The following is a 21306-nucleotide window of genomic DNA, read 5'->3' on the forward strand; positions in this document are numbered from 1 at the left end:
TTTTTTTTCACAGCTCATTACGATTGATAAGCAACCCATTATATACGTCTGTACGTATACACACTATAATAATACGAGTATATTTTTATATTATATGCTTCTGCTAAATCGTTTCGAAAACAATGCGACGCGGCGTACCGACGACGACGACGTGCCTTTCGACTTCAACGACTACCAGAGATCGGATTACACATACTAACGGATACGCGCGTGCGTATTATACAGGCCATATGTACCTTATCGGTAATCCTTACCGTCCATGTACAAGACAAGCTGCCGAAAACTGTAATCATCATAAAGGCGTACACATGTGTACGTATTGTAACGCCGAAATCGATAAACCAGAAGATGGCCAGACTGCCGGGCGTCGTCTTTGCGCCGTTGACCGAAAGAAAAAAAAAACGCGCTCGGCGGCAGCGTCGCAGATATACGACACGATATAATGGTCCGCGGTCTCAATACGTATAACGAATAATTTGGTTGTCACGTATAACATTTATTGCACGCGACATTAAATTGGTTTTTAACAAGACTTAAAATAATATGAATAATGCAGTCTGATTTTACAAAGAAGATTTAATTTCTCGTCGATAATATAATAACTATCGTTATGTTAATGACAATGAGCACCTCCGAAGTATTATCGTTTCTTTATACATAAAATGTATATTATGTGAGTAATTGATAAACAAGTACAAATTTCATTGCGTTCATCGTAAAATATATAAACATAGTGTACGCTTTCATTGACTATGTGTAATTTCTTTATGGCACTCAACGTTATCGTTCGTGGCCAATATAATATAATATGTCACAGCCGACGACGGCATCGACAACGTGGTGTCATCCAGTTGTTGTAATAACTATATTATAATGTTATTGGGAACGGAGACGCGTGTCAGAACTGACAGAATCTCAATATTGTTACGCAAAGAACCCCCGATGAGTTATCACCAGGGATGCACGGGGGTGCGGAGACGCCGACAAATTTGGGTCAAGGTGACACTACGCGTACGCTTCGTGTTTGCGGGTAGTACGTGTGCAAGAACGTATATAACCAGGTATTTCTCAAAAGGTAACAGTAACTTACAAATTCCGAAAAAAAAAACGCGGGAGTTGTCGGAAAATAAATTTATAGTGATTCACTTGTACGTAAGAGATAATGAACTAGTTTTCGATAACTATTAAACTTGCGTCCGAAAGAATTTCTGGTGTACGTATATATTATACGGAACAAAATATATTGTCGTTGATAAAAAAAAAAATATAAAAAATTTAAAAAAAGTACTACTTATTGAGATATAAAAATATGTTCATTAAATCAATTGTAGCTGATACACGAAAAATATGTTTAACATTTATATATAATAGTTAAGAACTTTACAAGGTGTATATACCAAAATATGGATTTTTTCAACAAATTTTGATGCATATACATCTCATTTTCTATGTTTATTAGTTTATTGCTTGTTTAGTATTGTCTTATCAGCACGAAAATATAAACCAATTTAACTTTGTATAAGAACACATAATATTTTTTTTTGTTAAATAATAAATAGGTATTATGAATGCTATTAAACGATATTGGGCGTTTGCCATAAATAGGAACCACAAACAATTATTATATTTGTACAGTGTTCGATTACGTTAAATTATATGCTTTTGGAGCAATATTTAGTGCATGCAGTATATTGGGCTGAAAGTCCAAATGGGTTAATTTTTCTCGGGTTTCACTTGACGGGTTAAAACACGATTTTATTTTTTCTCTGATTAGGTTAATGGGTTAAAAGCGTTGGGTACTTGTTTTGTAGTTTACAATACAATATACTTATAATCGGAGGGATACTTTGTATATTATGTTATGGATGATATTAAAGAATAATTCGCCTTCTACCTGGGTCATTAGTCGGTCAGCACCGGTGCCCTCGTCGTCTTTGAACTCGATGTCCGCGTTGTAGTTGGGCACCAGCTCCATGAACCTGGAGTCGTTGCGCTGGACCCGTCCTTCCGCTGGTCCGCTGGCGGTGATCGAGAATTCGCTGACGTTGGGTTCGTGTTGCTGGAACACCAGCGGCTTCATCTTGCGCGGATTCCGGAACTTCGACGGACCGCGCAACGGGCCACAGCTTTCTACTCCGGCCACAGCCATCACGCACACCATCAGCGTCAACGTGAACCGCCACCGATACCTGGACGCCACCGCAACAACGCCACCGCCGCCGTCGCCGTTCCTCATATCCGGCTGCCAGACACCGCATTACCGCGGCCTTTACTCATACAGCAATCGGTTTCTACATGTTATTAAATCCACGTGAAACAAAATTGATGGATAGTTTTCGTAAGAAATGTAAAATAAAGATTATATTTTATATACATATATATGTGTAAATATTATACCGTAAAAAAAACCAATTGTAACCATATACAGGGTACTTTACTGACCACCATATTGTAAATCATGTAATATGTATACGATTTGACCGAACAATGCATACAAATACATTTTACACTCACAAAATATTAATCTAATAAATTGATTCGATCGCATTTTTGTACTTAGATTTCATTATAAATGAATGAAAAAATGTTTTTACTAAAGATAAAAAAAAAAATTAACTTGCGCTATAAACTTGATGAATATAATATGATAATTTAAGAGTATTAAAATATTATTAAGCATATTTTATGCTAATATGATTTTGAAAAATATTTAATGATATATTATACTATTATACCTAATAATAATATAGTTTTATCTATGCTATATAACAAGTGTTTCAAAAAAATATCATAAATGTAAAATTTTATATCCAATACCATTCCAGTATTTCATGTATAGTTTCCCTAATATTAAATGCAAGCAACTTCTTCAAACACATGAACTCATAACTTTATGAATTTTTTCACGAATTTTATAAATTAAAATAGTGTGAACGAAAAATGTAAAGAAATTCAACAATTATATTATAAATAAATATAATTTTATTAGCCTTTAATGATTTTTATAAAAAAAATTATTTATAAGTATAAAAAATAAATATAAAATCTATAACCAAAAACTGTTTTATAGTGTAATAAGCAAAATCCCTAGCCATACGAATAAAAAAAAAAAAAAAAATAAGCAAAATTATAAAATATTATATCGAGCCTTCAAAACTTGAATCAATTTATATACATAATTCATAATAAACTTTTTTTCTCAATAATTAAAAATTTATGTGGTACAATTTATTTTAATAATTACAATACAAAGACATAATTATGGATAATTCTTACATTTTTTTTTTTAATTATAAATTACAATTTATAAAGGTACCTATCTAAGAATTAAAACAGCAAATTATCCGTTACTTTTTGACAAACCTCCTAAATTAACTAAGTAAATAAATCTACATTAAGTATAAATTAATCCAAAATATTTAACGTAAATCAAAATATAGTTATATATAAAGTATAGAAATTTCTTTGCTTTCAAAATATATAATGTATTATAATGATTCTTTTTTTTATGACATACCTAATAATTTTTTTTTCAATTAATAAGGTTATAAGAATTTAAGTACTAAAGTACATTGTTGATCAAAATATTTAAAATAGTTTAATAATAATAAAGACATAATAGTCTAATTATACTTGACGTAAAATCAATTAAAAAAGAATATTAATAGTTTAAAATATGAGTCTAGGCTTTATTTATTATCCATAAGTATTATTAATATAAATTATAAAAATTAATAAATACTTTAATATTTTATTATAAAAAAATCCCATGATAAAAAAATACAAGCAGTAACAGTTTGCCTATTGACTATGAAGTATAAATAACTAGGTACCTAAAAAAAAGTAAAAAAAAATATACTAAAACGGGATTTTATTGAGAATTTTATTTATGATAAAAAAAACTGTTCCCGCTGAGAAGGTTCTTTAAATCCCTTAAACAAATTTAAAAGTATGGTTTTATACTGAATTCTTTACAATTATATGTTCTTAAGTATAATAATAAAATACCATGGATCATTTTATTTGAAACGGTCAAGGTCTAGTATATTTTTAATATCTAGACGTATTATTCTTTGATGTAAAAACTTATAATATATTTTTGGGAAATTGAGATAAAGCTTATAATTATCTAAAAGATATTTTTTTTATTATACTATCATAATTGATTACTAATGTGATCTGTCATTAAAATTAATAACTATAAATTATGCTATTCATAATTGGCTGAAAATAATAATCTATTTTATTTGATCTAATTATAAAACAACAAAATTTAAATTATATTTTAGAGATACCACATTATAAATGAATAGGTAATTGGTTTAGAACTACTGTTAGGCTTTATCAAACTATTAATATAATTGAGATGACTGATAATATATTTTAGGAATCATTTTATTAATTTATAATTTTATAATTATATGATTGTTAAATAAATATTTTCTTAAAGACTTAATATTAATTAATTATATTGAATTTGATTTCATATTATAGTTATTAAAAATCAATCATTTTTTAATTTTGAATAGTTTTGTGTATTTTAACTGAAATTTATTTATTTTAACTTATTTTATATGTAATAGAGTGTACATTATATACAATAATTTTTATAATTTTAATATTTTTTTTGGTCTATATTTGTCACTTTTGAGCATATAAACTATATACATTTTACTTAATAAATTCACTTACCTTGTGAATGCTGATTGAAATTAAATAAATATCAATTATAGGGTAGAAAAATAATAGTCCTCGTGATTTTCCTCACTATACAATCGCGCGTTCAGCGACGAGCCGCTACCGCACGTTACACGATGTAAATATAAGTAAAAATATAAAAACGAATTAAAACTATTCACAAAGTTAACGCACGAAGTCAAACTGATAATTTGAATATATATAAAAATTATACTTTTCAAACCGATGTTCGTGTAAAAATGGTCGAAAACTCAGAATTCGGTACACTGAAGTCGCGCCGAACCGATTCTGGTAACAAGGTCAACGAATTTGAACCAGACTCAGCGGTGTTGTTGTGGGTGTGAGCCACAACCGCTCTCCCACCCTGGTATACTGAGCTCCGCCTATTTCGTAGCCGCCTCCATGTACGCGTGGACTGCATCGTGTAAGCCGCCGGTACCCGACCGACGACGGACATCAAATCGTCCGACTGGCGCTCTTGCAGAGCCTTTTGTCCTCCTCAAAGACAAAGAGACAACGATCGTTGATCGCCACGGACTAAATATTATTATCAAAGAATCGATCGTTTCCGGATCAAGACATCTCGCGCCACCGCTTTAGTTGTGTCAAAATCCTTTTTGGTCATCTTAACGTAAAGGTAAAGGTGCAGTGTACTGCAAGATCATTATAAAGATAGGTATTATGTATACAATTATGTATACCTCTATACGGCTAAACATAATGTGAAAATAACAATACCTATTGTAATATAAATAGGTATACATTTCATAAAAAAAATCATTTCTACAACTTTTTTTATGTCAATAACTTTTTGACTGATTTTGGGTTGTGATGAAAACCCTTTTTCAAAAAATCAAATGGATGCTTCGTTGATCACATTATTCTAATAGTAAATATAGGTACAAGTGTACCTATCATATACAAATAAAAGATTTATTCTGTCTCTTTTCTTTTTAGTGCATGTCACATGACATTGATTTTTGACGTTTCCTGTTGCAATGTGTTTGCAAAACTATTACCTGTCAATAACACATACCTGCCAAAATGTGTTTTCAGAACTAATCGGGTGAGTTTATTATAGTCGCGTGTAACAATAAAATATCAAAGACATAAGTTGCACATTTGTAATACAAAAAAATATAAATATTTTGTTTAGTTAAGGTGATATATGATAGGGATCTTTTATAATGAAACACCAAATTTGTTTTATGATATTTTACACAAAATGTCGAACTAAATATTCAAATACTACTATATCTATAATAATAAGTGTATTATTTACTATAATTTAAACAACAGATACTTTAATTATTGTTATAAAAACATAAATATAATTTTTTTAAAGACAAATTGTAATAGAATATACCATACAAATTAAATAGATAAATAATGTATGTATTTTTAAATTATATTAAATTAATCTATAAGCGTTTAATTATTTTTCTTTGGAATTCCAAATAATTTTAAAAATATTATTAAAAAATGTAACAATGTACCATTAAAAATATGTAGAAAACTATATTTCCAATAGATATTTCTATAAACTTTAATTATTACAACCTGTGGTCATATAATTTACAAGTTAAACAAATATGAAACACTTTTTAAAAAAGGATGCTTATCTACGTCATTTGTCGATTTAAACTAAAACATGAATTAAACTAGAGCAGTATAGTAAATAAATGTTAATAACAGGGCCGGATTAAACACAGAGCCTGGGCTCCAAGCCCCATAATAATTAAGGACCCAAATTCCCACCCTAACTTCTAATTTCTAATAGTTATATAATTAGAAAAATGTAAATATCTTATATAATTACAAGCATTTGTATGGGGTAGTAAACTCAGAATATAATATCTACCTCACGAATTTAGGTAGTTTAGAACCTGAAGAAAAAGGACTTAAAATCGATTAAGATAAGTATTCGTATAAATACATTAATGAACATGTATTTATGAACATCTGATTGTTTTGATTACCGACAACATATGTCATCTATGCATATTATAATGCCTATATATATATATATATCAAATTTTATTATATAAAATAATTATAAAATTGTAAGATTTACTAAAATACATTAAATTTTTAATTTATCACCCAATCCAGTATTAATATATTATTGTATTTTTGAAAATTTAACAAAATAACTTCATATCTACAAGTGTGATAACTAATAATAAACTTAAGATTAAGATCTTCAAAAATTTGATAATCGTTTTTAAATGTATATGGGTACATTATTAATTTTTTTGTTTTTTAATAAGATATACATACATGGTACATGTTTTTATTTTTTTTATTTTATATAATTAACTATATTAAATAACTATTGAATAGTGTGGCTTCAAATAATAAAAATTATTATAATAAGGTTAAAATAAATTATATTAGTTTAAACACCAAGTTCGTGTACAATACACACAATCTACTGTAACATATACGGTTTATATACCATTATTTACCAAGTATACACCAGATATTTCACCATTATATACTTATGCTTTAATCATCGTCTTACATAGCATATAATATAAATCTATAAAAATGTTAAATTTTTTATACTCATTTAGACACAAATATATATACTATCTACATATTATAATATCTTATTTGATAATAGGGATATATATATATAGCCATACTGGATTAAATATGTTTATTGAAAAGGGCGAGTCTGTTTTCGACCAAAACCGTACCCTTCCCTTTTCGGCAGATTCACTTTTCGACCAAATTTAAAATAGATCGATTCAGTTAACCAAAACAAAAATTTATATAATAAATTTATGATATACAGTGTTTGATTATGATGGAAACTACTATAATATATTAATGACGATTCAGAGTTTTACTCGCGTAACGAAGTTTTAGGTTCACATACAATGCATAATCTCATTTGCAACAGTAACAAGGTTTTTACAAAAACTAGATAAGGCTTAGACTATATTTCTCTCTGGGGCGAGCCTTAACATTTTTTAAATTAAAGTTCTGATTTTTCGAAAAAAAAATAAATGCAAACAATTTTCATCACAATAAGAGATCAAAACTAGATCAAAATAATGTTCTCTTTTATATTAATATTTTAATAATTATTGACAAAAATTGTACATTATTATTTTATTATTTTAAATTTATTATATAAATTTTTGTTTTGATTGAAAAGGGAATCGGCCTATTTTAAATTTGGTTGAAAAGTGAATCGGCCGAAAAGGGAAGGGTACGTTTTCGGTCAAAAAACGGCCATGTCCATTAAAAACATACGTATGCAAAAAGTGTAAAAAAAAAACAAAATTTAGGTTTTACAGTGAACTATATAAAAAAAGTTATATGTTATTTATGACGACAGGTTACTTCCGAATTATAAATTGTACCGTGATGTTTTAAGATATTTTTTGTTACAATGTATAGTTAATATTATTTTCTTACCACCTTGTGTATAGAGGTGTAGTATAAAACGAATAGGTAACTAAACGTAATTTTAATGTTGAAACTACTACCATGTATTCGTAAATGTCGTTTAGGAACTTTTTGCATTATGTCAAACATCAAATAATCCAAGGTTTACATAATAATAAGACGTATAATCAAATATATAAATTTAAAATTAGCATAAAATAAATGAAAACGAAATACGATAAACAATTGATCGGAACTCACCCTTACTTATGAAACTAACAAATCAATATATTGATAGACCGTTACGAGTAAATAGATGAAAAATAGTTTATTTACTCGATATAAAATGTATATGTAAATAAAATATATTGTAGAACTGCATTAGTATATAGCTTCTGAGTGTACATACTATGAAAAATAATTACAATAAAAGTAATTTATTAAAATATAGTGTCGACTACTCAATGAATAATAAATGTAATATGGTTGATGTTTTGTTGGAATCAAAAACTGTTTTCCAATCTAAATATTTTCTAAATCCATAAATGTCTCTTGAAAATGATCCATTACCGTTACATTATCTGTTCCAAGATACTGAACATTAAAAAATAAAAAAAAAAACTATCGAGAAATATTTAAAACATTTTATAATTTTACGGATAATATAACGGGAACGTTCTCCGGATCTACCACCGTGACCGTTAATATTACCCGTCGAATAATCCATAAAATTATATAAATACAATAAACTTGTATACGGGTGCGTTAAAAAGTTATGCACGTTCGATTTCATGTAGTGGTGCATTTGGATATCGTTCTTCACATTCGCAAACCTACACATTGTTAGATATTGCTGCACGTTGGTCTGTTCTACTGTATTTCGGGCGGTATCCCAAAGACACATATCGCAGTGTTTTCCGCAAAAACAGACGCGCGATGTATACGGTCGTACACGGTCACGCGCGGCCAACGTACGTAACACGCGCACGCACGACGCGCATCGCACGAGATACGCGCCACACGACGTGTCTGTGTGAACAGAGATCGAACCCACCCGTGGGATACCGTGACGGCCGGTGTACACGCACAGGTGCCCGTTAATGTTTCCGCAACCCCACCACGTTCTACGCTTGTGTACGTGTACACAAATGTTCGTACATGTGAGCGTGTGTGCGCACGCGTGTACACGTACATTGTACACATACACAAGAAACGTCGGTTTCTCACTCGGGTAATATATTATCGCGCGGCGGCGCAGCATCACCGTCGGTCGCCGTGATCTTCTTCTTTGTACCGCGCGCGCGGTCTCTCGCGCACTCCTTCCTCCTCCGGGCGGTACAGGTGTGCCTGCCAGTATCATACCATTTGCCCATTGGAAGCTGGGCGTGGTCCAAAAGTTGCTCATCATCATTATCATCATCATCATCATCATCGTTCTTTCCGTCGTCGTCATTATCATTATCGTTGTCGTCGTCGTCATCGTCATCTTTAAAATATGATCATAAAAACCTCCGTCGCTTACAGTATAATGTAAAAGGAAGACTGTATAGCGACTCCAGGCACCTCTTTCTATAGATTTGTTTCGAACAAAAATTATACGGATTTTTTCATCTTAATAGACAGGAAAACTTACGATATTTTCACCTTTCTTCCTGCTCGACATTTTTTGAGTTCCCAGTTGTTTTCACGTTTATAAGAGAATACACTGCACGCATAGCCGTAATCCGAGTCAAAACTTTTGCCACATCAATAAAATAACTAGGAAAGAAGTTGCTCCTTGTTATATTTTTAAATTTACCGATCCAAATCCGTAATTTTTATAACGACAACTCGACATGATGACATTTTTTTTATGCAGATTTCACCGCAAACTTGTAATTTATAATTGACCGCAATCGACGTAGGACTTAATGTAAATTTTGAACTTAATTTATTATTTTCAGTTGCAGTAACTCGTATTTTCTTTAATTTTTTTGCTTCTAGCATGTGACTAATAATAATACAATATTAAATATATTGAAACAATATTAGATCGAACCAATCGTATTATACGTCCGCGTGAACTCGTGTTCAAGTACATTATTAATAATGTATATTTGTACTTGCACAATGACATTAATATGACAAAAATAAATGCTTACACAGAATGCCGATTTCATAATAATTTAAATTGTTTTATTTTATCCTTAAAATTATTTTTACCAATGTTGTAATCGTGTATGTAAGTAACTTTAGCTTTTAAAAAAAACATACTTATGACATAAAAACATAACGCGTTCTTATTTTCGTATCCCCGTGAAGGCCAAATCCGCATACAAAAGAACGTCAATGTCTTATGAAAGTAATTAATTTTACGAAGTTTTACTATTAAATAGTTATCATTTACTTGTAATTTATTAATTTATTATATTATAAACGATGAAATGATTACAAAAAATATATTTCTAACAGACATTTAGTTTTAATTCTATTAAAAACACAGTATTACAAACTACTCAGTCTGAAATAGCACGAACACTTTTTATCTGCACTTCTCATAACATCTTATTCTATGATCAAACTACTGCTAACCAATAGTAACTGCAGTTAACTACTACTAACTAATATTAATTGCAGTTAACTACTGTTAAATTATTTTAACTATAGTTAACTACTAATAATACATTTTAATAAATAAATTACATGGTAATTTATTTTATTTAAATAAGTTGTTCAACATAAATTATTAAATTAACTATATATTTAAAAATGGTTAGAGTATGGGGAGATGATAAAATGCGGAAAAATTAACCTTTTTCTACAATTTGATACGTAAACTGTGGCAAGAAAAAATTGAACATTACACAATCTGAGACAAAACCAATAAGATACATTATACAAACTGTGGCAATTTATTTTATATACCTACGATATTATATACTTTATAGTATGTAATATGTACCATACGTATAACGTTTAATTAATTATGTTGTGTTGCGTCTTACGTATAAAATGGTAAGGTAAATTCAAATGTATTTTTAAGTTTTAACAAAACATACTAAATATCGGTTCTTTTTCTTTTGATAATACTAGTTAATACCTATTTACTAGCCGTGGCGTTATGAACGACAGTTACCTAATGCAAAAGCTTAGTCCTAGAAACCTATCACGTGGCTGAGTATCCCTTGGCTATGTATTTATGAACATATTTTATTTAAATAATTAAATTAATTGCCTAATTGCAGGCATTGAAAAATAATTTAATATGCAAATATGGTAGATAAGTTAGGTATTTGAAAGGAATCAAGAAAAATCCTATAGATAATACAATTTAATAGTTATATACATATATATTATCTAGGAAAGCGAGGGTATGGGTCATTGTTTAAATACTTTGCTTAGGGTTTGAAATATGCTTGCCACGCCACTGCTTACAGTGTTAAATATCAGTAGAAGTAGTTAAAATTTCAATATGAAATTCAACATGATGAAATTTACAACAATGTTTAGCCATAGTGGGAAAGAGTTAATAGTGTTAAAAAATTTGAAATTTAAATTTAAATATGAATCAGGAATAAGTGGTAATAAAACATGGAAACACGCAAGACGCAACATAACATAATTAATTAAACAATATACGAACATAGGTACACATAGGTAGATATATATATATATATATGATTAATGTACTATATAGTATATAATACTAGTATGACTGTTTCATGTACTGCCGATCAATTTCGATAATATAATTATAAATAAGCACTCATTAATTACAAAAAAATACATCAAACCATACATTTAAGTTTCAAGAAAATAAATATCAGACTAATAATCTCTTTCATTAAATTTTCTCACATTGCATTGATATAATTTTATAATTCTAATTTAAACAACAGTTTTTCATTTAAATTATATAGTTAAAATTCAATATTTTATTAAATTGCAATATATATACAGAAGACCGTATACCCTTATTAACTCTACAATATTTTATTATAGTATCATACCATGTGTGGCCTCTACAGAACCAGATCTAAGTCTCAGGAGGTCGATGCAAATATCATTTAGAGGTCCTTTAAAAAAAATTGTTTGCTGCAAACTTAGCAGTTTAATATAATAGTACAATGAGTATTGAATTTCTATAAATATAATATTTCATTAATTACGGTTTAACTACATAATAGTTATTTTAAATACTTCTTTTAGTTTCATCACCACTTATAAAAGTTCCCAATACATTAAAATTTTAAAATCTTAAGAAACTGGCGATATTTTCGACTGGAACACTTCTGTATCGTGATTCATTGTCATAAGTATGATTATATACGTACATACATATAGCACACAATATAGCTGAGATTCAATTATCACTATAGCAGTCATCCTGCATAATAATACGTATATAATGGACCATTGAAGAATGCAGCAGGTGTAATGCGGGACAAAATGAAATTTGTATCCGTTTGGCTTCCATACTGCGTAACTAATTTCGGTCGGGAATCTTAAATAGTACAGATGAAAAGAAAAAGATAAAAAAGAAATGACGAAAAAAACAAACGATAACCATATCCTGCGACCCTATGTTTATGGAAGAGTTTCGAATTGTTTACAGACCACGGTCAAAATGTAAGTTATTGCAAAATTGATATAAGTAATTCAGAATAACAAATGGCATCGACTAAGTATAAATATTATTTTAGGTATCCACGCTTTTATAAATTAAATTGAATAATTTAAGCTATATTATGTATATTAAAGATCGATATTTTAATATATTATAGGTTATTTTTCGATTTCATGAAACATTAATATATTGAAAAGGCTGAAGTCCATGTATTTTGTTCTCTACTTTCCCAGTATAAATAATATATACTAAAAAGTGTGCAATAATTTAAAATTTTATTCATCAAGATAAGCATTCATCTTTATCATATATTATAGATATATTATGGAACATTAATTATAAATCTATTTATCTTTGTGAATTTATTAATACTGACTTATCGTTATACTTGCTAGTGATAAACTAAATCACAATTATTATTATTCAAAAATGTGGTGGTTAAATAAGACTCTTTGGTCCAAATCCTTCTTTCCTTACATGCTATATTATTTCTACCAAAAAAAACCAAAGAAAATAAATAGTATCTTAAATAATTAAAATACTATAAAAACTTGAAAAATTTCTTAAAAACAGCAACATATACCCTAAAAATGCATATAAAGTTAAATTTGTCATTAAATGCAAAAAATTCAAAATAAAAACTGCATTAAATTAATCTGTATCATTTGAAACACATATTCTTCTTTTTTTCTTTTTACGAACCTATGTGTTTGGGACATTAGAAAAAAAATGCATTTGTATCAAAAACCCAGTCTTAATTATAATGTAATGATAAATTTTAAATCGAATATTTTTATACGTACATACTTGCATAATGTGTAAAGGTACGTTTTCCCTGTAGCGTCCAAGTAAAGCATCAGACGCATTTTCATTAGGTATATACATTTTATATGTGGTCGTTTTTCTACTAGCATTTAACGCAGCGCATAAACATACTACTAATCTGAACTTGTGCCGCATTCAAACGTTCTGCATCTACAAATTAAAAATATCCAAAACATATGTGTTTTCATCAACCGAGGATAAAATATTAATTGAATTAGTTGAACTAAATAGGGAAATTTTTTATATTGCTCACATCCTAAACACAAAGATATTCATCAAAAAGTAAATATTTGGAAACATATTTCAGAAAAAATCAGTTTAAAAGGTTCGTACAAAATATATTAACACTAATTAATTAATTAAAAATGTAATTAAACAAAATATTTACTAATTATATCGCTAAATATATATATTATTTAAAGTAATTATATGTGTATTAGATTCAGTGTTGGGAATAGATAATGCAAAATTTATCTAGATAAAGATGAAAGATAATATGTCCAAATTTATTTAGATAAAGATAAAAGATAATTTCATTTTTATCTAGATAAAAAAAAAGATATTTTCAAAAAATGTTATTTTTTGGTCAATATTTCAAATTCCAATAATATCTATGAAAACTCAATTATAATCATTATTATCAATAGGTTCCTAGGTGTTAAATGTTTATTGTACTAATGTAGATAGTGTACCATTAAACAGTATTAATATATAATGTACAATATTTAATGATAGTTAGTCATTAAAATGTTACATAAAAAAAAAAAAAATGAAATTTGCTCTGTACGTATCAAGATGAATACAGAATACATAAAAAAATATTTTAAGTTAATAATATTATTTTCCATATAATATTAATTTCATGATTTTCATCATTCTATAAGTAGTTACGACTTTACGGGTTCCAAAAGAGAAGTAATGACTATTCAGCGTATGAGTGACATGTTTATATTAAAATCAAATACCTATTATATTTGGAACTACCGTGGAAAAATAAGAAATTAAGTTTAAAAATACCAAAAATATTTACCCGACATGAAAGTTTAAACAAAATGTCATACCAAGAAATAATAATTACTAGGGCTCGGAACTTAATGCACTTAAAAAAGTACAAATATGCTCTAAAAATATGCACTTATATTTAATTATTTTACACAACATTTTCATTAGCACAAATATTTTTTTAAATTTGTTAATAAAAAAAAAAACAAAGTAATAAAAGTTATTTTTATTTATATTTTTTAATCATAATTTAAACAAAAAAATAATAAAAAAAATCGCTTTAAAAATTAAAAATGTTCCTTGAGTAAAAAAATGCACTTCTGTCGAGTTATATTTATATACCTGAAATACATAACACAAATTACTAAATTAGAAAAACCACCAGGTACATGCCTAATTAAAAAGTATTTTAATTAATAATTAAAATGCATTGGATATAATTTTGTTCTTACCTTTCAAAGTGTTACATTGGACCACTAAACTTTTTTTAATGTTTTCAAAATTGAAAGATCGCCGATTATCCACGAGCAAAGTTTTGTACCTTGAAAAACTACGTTCAACATCAGTTGACGTAATCGGCGCATATTTGAAGTAAGTAATATCGTCACCGGTCAAATTATCAGGAAAACCTTCCATTGAACTTTCTTGTCCACTTAATATTTTTGAAATATTAAATATCGTTTTAAATCCACAATTTTTCTCCAATACATTATTGAATTTTTGAAATACCACAACACCAATTTCACCCTCACAGTCGTTTAATTTATTTTGGACATATTTAACTGCAGATAATGCTTCGGATAGTAAAATATATTGTGTTTCAAGTTTCGTAATATATTCCGGTATAAATCCAAAATTTGAATGTATGTATACTAAATTAGCTTCCATATTGGGATCTTGAATTAACTGTTGAGCTTCTTTAACAGAAATTGCATCTTCAGAATTTATACTTAGTAATACTCTACGTATATCCTTGTAATATTTGCAGTAATAGGAAGCTGCCATTATCCATGTGCCCCATCTAGTTAGTATTGGCTCTGGTGGAAGTGGTATGGCTGGTGCTTCACTTTTAAACACTAAAACACGTGAAGGCGCTTTTAAGAACACCTGTTTAACCCTGGAAATAAGTTTATCAACTTTCTTAAACTTTTCCCGTATACTTTCGGCTACTCTATGGATACCGTGTGCGAGACATGTTAAGTGTATCATTTTAGAGTACAGTGATTGAAGTATTCGCCCAGCTTTCACCATGTATGGTGTGGCATCGATCACAAACAATAGGACGTTATCATGACGAATTCCGTTTGGCCAGAGGATGAACATTGAATGATCAAAAAGTTTAACTATCGTTGAATTATTTGCTTTTTCCAAAACTTCGGTTGTTAGCAAATAAGTTTTTCCCGGTGCGTCAGTATTTAAAGTTCCTATTATAACGTTAGCTACATATCTGCCTTCAGAGTCTGTTGTTTCGTCGATAGACACCCATATTTTATTTTCTTTAATTTGTTCTCTTATATTTTTTATAGTTTCTTCGTATATGTCGTCGACATAAGTTTTGCGTAGTGTCGAGTCACTAGGAATTTCTCTTGACGTATACTTTTCTAACAATGATTTTAATTGAGGATTACTTATTTTGTAAAGTGGTATGTTTGCTGACAATAATGCTTTACACAAATCGTGTGAAAAAAAGACACTTTTTCGGAGTATTAGTTACTAGCTGTTGAATTTCAGAATTTGTTTTTTACGTTTTTTCTAATAATTGCTCGTTTATGTTTCTCAGTGTTAACGTGTTGAGTGACCACAAATTTTCGATCACTGTTAACTTTCACTTAACATAACTTACAGAATAAAATACTTCCGTCGGTTTTGAATATATCCGTACCATATTCCAAAACAAAACTATTCAAACGATTTTTCGCAGATTGTTTGGTTTTCGGCATTATGAAATAAAAATAATATAAGTAGGTAATTGAAACAAGAATGACGCATAGAACTACTAACTACAACAGATAACACGGACGTATAAGTCGGAACTGACAAAAATATCTAAGCGGTAGGTCTATAAATGCCATTAACAATAGTCAATAATCATTGAGTTATTTTCCTATAAAAGTATTTATAGAAAATCGTCGTACTTCGATAGCAGCTGTTTCTATTTTAGATTTGTATAATATTCTATTTTAGATAAAGCTATCTGTAGTTGTAATTTATGTATATATATTAATATTATATCATATTAACCGATAGCGGAAAAACAGTTTTTAATGTCAAATGGAAATTTGAATAATACGATACAAGAATATTTAGTAAGGTCTCTGAATATGAATGTATTTATTTTTTTATTTACAAATTTTCATGTTGAATCTCCTAATCTCCATAAATTATAAAATATGCTTTAAAAAATTGTAAAATTAAGAAATATGCTCTAAAATCTAAAAATCACTAAATATGCAAAAATATGCACTAAAAACTTTTGATATGTTTTTCGTAGTGTCTTGGAATGAATTTCTAGCTTGCTTAGCAATAAATCTAATGGTTCAAAAAAATCATGCAAATGCAACAACTTCCGAGCCCTATTAATTATTTATTAATAATACACGAATTATGATTATGAATACAAAATGTAAATGTATAAAAGAAAGTCAGGTTATTTACAGAAGTTATAATTCAAGAACGGCTGGACCGATTTTGATGATCTCTGATTTGTTGGATTCGTCTCCGTACAAGAATAAAAATAACTCTAATCTTGGCAAGAATACAGACAATTATCTAGATAAGTAAAAATTTTATCTTAGATAAGTAATTAGATAACTTAGCGTTATTTATCTAGATAAGATAAAAGATGACAAAAAATCTATCTAGATAACTTATCTAGATAAATTTATCTAGATAAGTCCCAACATTGATTAGATCACTGTTACAAAACTATGATAGAATTTCAGTGAACGCAGCGTGATAGAAAAAACAAAAATGACTGCGTCGAAACACAACAGAGAAAACAAGCAAACGTTGCATCTAGACGCAGTGTCCAGACAAATTCTACGTTAGGACGCTGCGTCTAAACTCTGCAGAAAAATTGTTCGTTAAACCGACTACTGTCACTTCTCATTTAATTCCAGTAAAAAGCAGTCGTCCTACTATTTCTAACGACAGTAGCACTAGTGTTTTTTTGAATAATAAAGTATATTTTATGACTTCCTGAAACCAAAAAAATTAGAACTAAAAATCTCAGTTGTGCAACTTAAAAATAAAATAATTATAAAGACATGGAATAAAGAAATAATTTACTAAGAAATCTTAATTTATAAATATATTACCAATTATCAGATATCATTAACAACAATATCAAACTTAATCTTCAAAAAAACATTCGTATATTAGAATATATCCGTGTATTTATGCTTCCAAAAACTTTATTTACTTCATAATTATTAACTCAATCGGCATTATAAATTTTATATGATGTTTCGGTTTTTAATGAGTCATAGGTTTTAAATGATTTTTTTAACATATGTATAAAAAATACAGAATTCATTAGACTGATTTTATTGTATTTAGGGTCTCATTAATGATGAGTCATCATATTATATTCCATTGTATTAGAGAATTAATTTTTATAATTTTAAAATGTATGTTACTCCACGGTTTACAGGAGATTAAAATATCGTACGTTCGTCATTCAAAAGTTACACGACTTATTCTATTTGTTTTTATTATAATATAGTGTATTCGTTTTAAATATTATTATGGTCAATACTTTATACCCCAATTGCGTGAAACTATCTCATTTTCTAATTTTCCATAGTTTCATGGTATATTACTGGAATCGATTTTCTCCCCTTTTTTCACTAAGTCTCGCGATATCTAAATCCATTGTAGTGACAATCAAACATCACGAATAGACCAAACAAGTGACTAAGTATGGTGTGGTCCAGCTGTGGTAACTCACGACGCTTATCTGAACGACCGACCATGAATTTATGCAACACGTTATATTATTTCATAAACATGACATTATATTTAACAACAATTTTACATAATCAGTCAATTTACATTTCACAGTAAAAAACGAAATTAATTCAATAAAATAAATCAGCACATTCATAGAACGTTTATGGTTGTAACATATTGTTTTATTTACATTGTTTAATGGATATATTAAATAAAATAATAAAATATTAGAAATATATCTAAGTATACAACTATATAAAAAAAAATACGTTTGTGACATATATATGGGTTATGTACGACGCATAATTAAATATAGAAAAATAAACTATAAGACCAAAATCGGATAGTAAAATTGAATAAATATAAGGGTTTTCTGTGCTAAATCTTTAGATGATTTATGATTAATTCTAATTATGTCTTGATGATACATTTAACCTGTAATAAACATAATATTATTTAAATTCTATTTACGAGTACTGTTATATTTATTTTAACTATTTTAATTTGTATGCTTGGTGTTAATAACCAAATGAAATTAAACTATCAATTACTTCTTTAATCTTTATTGAGGTTTACTACGAATAACTGCAGTTTTGTTATATTTCTTAAATAGATAAAATAAAACTAATTTTAAATATATATTTATAATTATAATTTCATTTATAGTAAAACTCTGCGGCTATTGGTTTTATAAACCGAAACTGTCACGAATTTTAAAACTAACTGTTTAAAAGTATTATACTGCTCACTCATCAGATCCATATTACAATATGCATCAGTCATTTGGAATCCTAAACAAATTAATCTCATTGATAAACTTGATAAAATCTAATAATGAATATTAATTAATTTACTTAACTTTTATATTATATTCACTTATATTTTTCTTTTAAACATGTATTAGTATGATATCATTAAAATTATTTTTATACTTTTTGCTAACTTTAAAATTATACTAATTTCCTCTTTGGGATGTTAAATACTTCAAAAAATAAAAAATAATGCAACTCCGTTATATAAGCTATATAAAATACATTCTAAAACTCATAAGTTTATGAGTTCATATCCTTTGTAAGGATTAACTAGATATTCAATAGTTGGATTTAATTTGATAAATACAACACATTATTAGATCATTAAAAATGAATACTTTGTTAAAAATACCATCACATTTATTCTGAAATAAGTGGTGATGGTATAATTTAATAAATTTAATAAATCCTTATGTCAATATTTTCTATTTATTATTTTGTTATTTATTTAATTTTATTAGTTTTGGTTTTACTAGTAAATGGGAACATAATATTTTAACATGTATTACTAATTTTCACTAAAATAAAACATTTTAATTATATTTTAATCTACTTGCGGACTCATCAAAATGTGTATAATGGTACGTATACACCTATAGGTATCGCTGATTCGCGGGTGTAAAAGTGATCCCTTTCCACGCACATAAACACACGAAATTCCGCCGCCTTCTTCCATTGATCTCATTGAACACGGTTTCCTCTCTTTTTCTCTTTCTCTTATTCACTCTCTCTCCTACTCACTTCCTTTCTAGTTCACCGTATGTGTGCAACAGTTAATGGCGTTAGTCGTACTACCTTGGCAATCGTGGTGCGTATTTTTGAATTTAATTTCCCATTGGTCGCATAACAGGGGGGGATGCGTGAGTATATAGTGAGTTTTTGTGAAAGAAGAAGCCAAAAAGGCGGCGGCATCGTGTGTGCGGTTTCGGAAAGAAAAAAAAATGAAGAATGAGAAGAAAACCGTTTAAACAATATTATTCTTATATTTCTTTTTATTATTATTATTATTATTATATATGTATATATAGATATTTTTTTTTGTAATGCGGTGTGTACAAGGGTATGCCGCGATACTTATCTGTTTCTGTATCCCACACTGTGTTTCTTTACACAACAAACCCAATTTCAAAAACCTCCAGCCCGCAGGTTCAACATGGCAAATAATAATTTTAAAGGGTCAATAATAAATGGACCGCTCGCAGAGTCAGTAAATGATTTTCTTCCACTTGGTCTTTTTCGGAGTATGTTTGACAACATTCACAAATCACATCACCAGAATTCCCCATTACGTGTGTATGTGTGTGTGTGTGTGTGTGTGTGTGTGTGTGTGTGTGTGTGTGTGTGAACATACACGCACCGCAATTCGTACACACATGCCCATAAATACACGTAGCAACATTGGTTGCAGACACAGGTTTATACGGGCAAGTCGTCTTCCCTTTTATTATTACTTTTACTGCTATTACTATGATTTATTACGTGAAGTCATAATATTGTCTCTGGATTGTGTTCGCTTTTATTGTTAGTTGCAAATTGTATAAAGGCGAATCAGTTTAACAAAATAGCTCAACAGGACATACACCTCTATAATGAATGATCGTATGTGTTATATTTTACTAAAGGATATACTAAATTATTGTGATCTAATGATACATTAATGATTAGTTATCTATTAAATGGACGGATTAAATTCAATTTATATTCAGTCAAAGTCAAGTAACTCAATACAGTAACATATCTGTATTATGTAGAGATGATGTTAATAAATGAACATGTTTAATGTATTTTATAAAATACTATTAGTATTTGGCACGTCATTTGTCATCGACTTTTGATTTTGAATAATAAATAATTATTTCCATATTTATCAGGTAGTAATCTCATATTCCATTTATACCTATATGTACTCAAATTTGACACACTCGAGTTGGGTCCCAGATTTCAAAAACAGCATGAATTGGGACCGGACGTATTTTATGAAGTACATGAGTTGGGTCCCAGTATATTTTATAG

The 21306-nt window shown here is 28.4% G+C and overlaps 2 protein-coding genes and 1 long non-coding RNA gene across 3 annotated transcripts in view; 1 reads left to right on the forward strand and 2 right to left on the reverse strand.

Moving 5' to 3' along the window:
- LOC112682307 (desert hedgehog protein) overlaps positions 1-4987 on the reverse strand; it is a 40387-nt gene extending 35400 nt beyond the window's left edge. Inside the window, exons 1-2 of the mRNA XM_025552850.1 lie at positions 4693-4987; positions 1895-2291 (exon numbers count right to left, since the gene is read on the reverse strand). Coding sequence (XP_025408635.1) covers positions 1895-2236 — 342 coding nt within the window. The 5' untranslated portion in view covers positions 2237-2291; positions 4693-4987. The remainder of the gene's footprint in view (positions 1-1894; positions 2292-4692) is intronic.
- Positions 4988-5107: 120 nt separating this feature from the next.
- On the forward strand, positions 5108-12188 carry LOC112682308. The gene is made up of 3 exons (XR_003148502.1): positions 5108-5335; positions 5656-5764; positions 12079-12188. It is a non-coding gene; the product is annotated as an uncharacterized LOC112682308 (long non-coding RNA).
- A 1422-nt stretch (positions 12189-13610) lies between these two features.
- LOC112682372 lies at positions 13611-16225 on the reverse strand. Its single transcript, XM_025552947.1, has 2 exons — positions 14983-16225; positions 13611-13678 (listed from the first exon to the last, which is right to left on the reverse strand). Exons 1-2 carry the CDS (start codon positions 15851-15853, stop codon positions 13611-13613), a joined length of 939 nt encoding a protein of 312 aa, XP_025408732.1. The 5' UTR covers positions 15854-16225.
- Between the last annotated feature and the right edge of the window lie 5081 nt (positions 16226-21306).

This window comes from Sipha flava, unplaced genomic scaffold (assembly GCF_003268045.1).
Source record: "Sipha flava isolate LNK unplaced genomic scaffold, YSA_version1 202_pilon_pilon, whole genome shotgun sequence".
In the NCBI taxonomy this organism is placed as follows: Eukaryota; Metazoa; Arthropoda; class Insecta; order Hemiptera; family Aphididae; genus Sipha; species Sipha flava.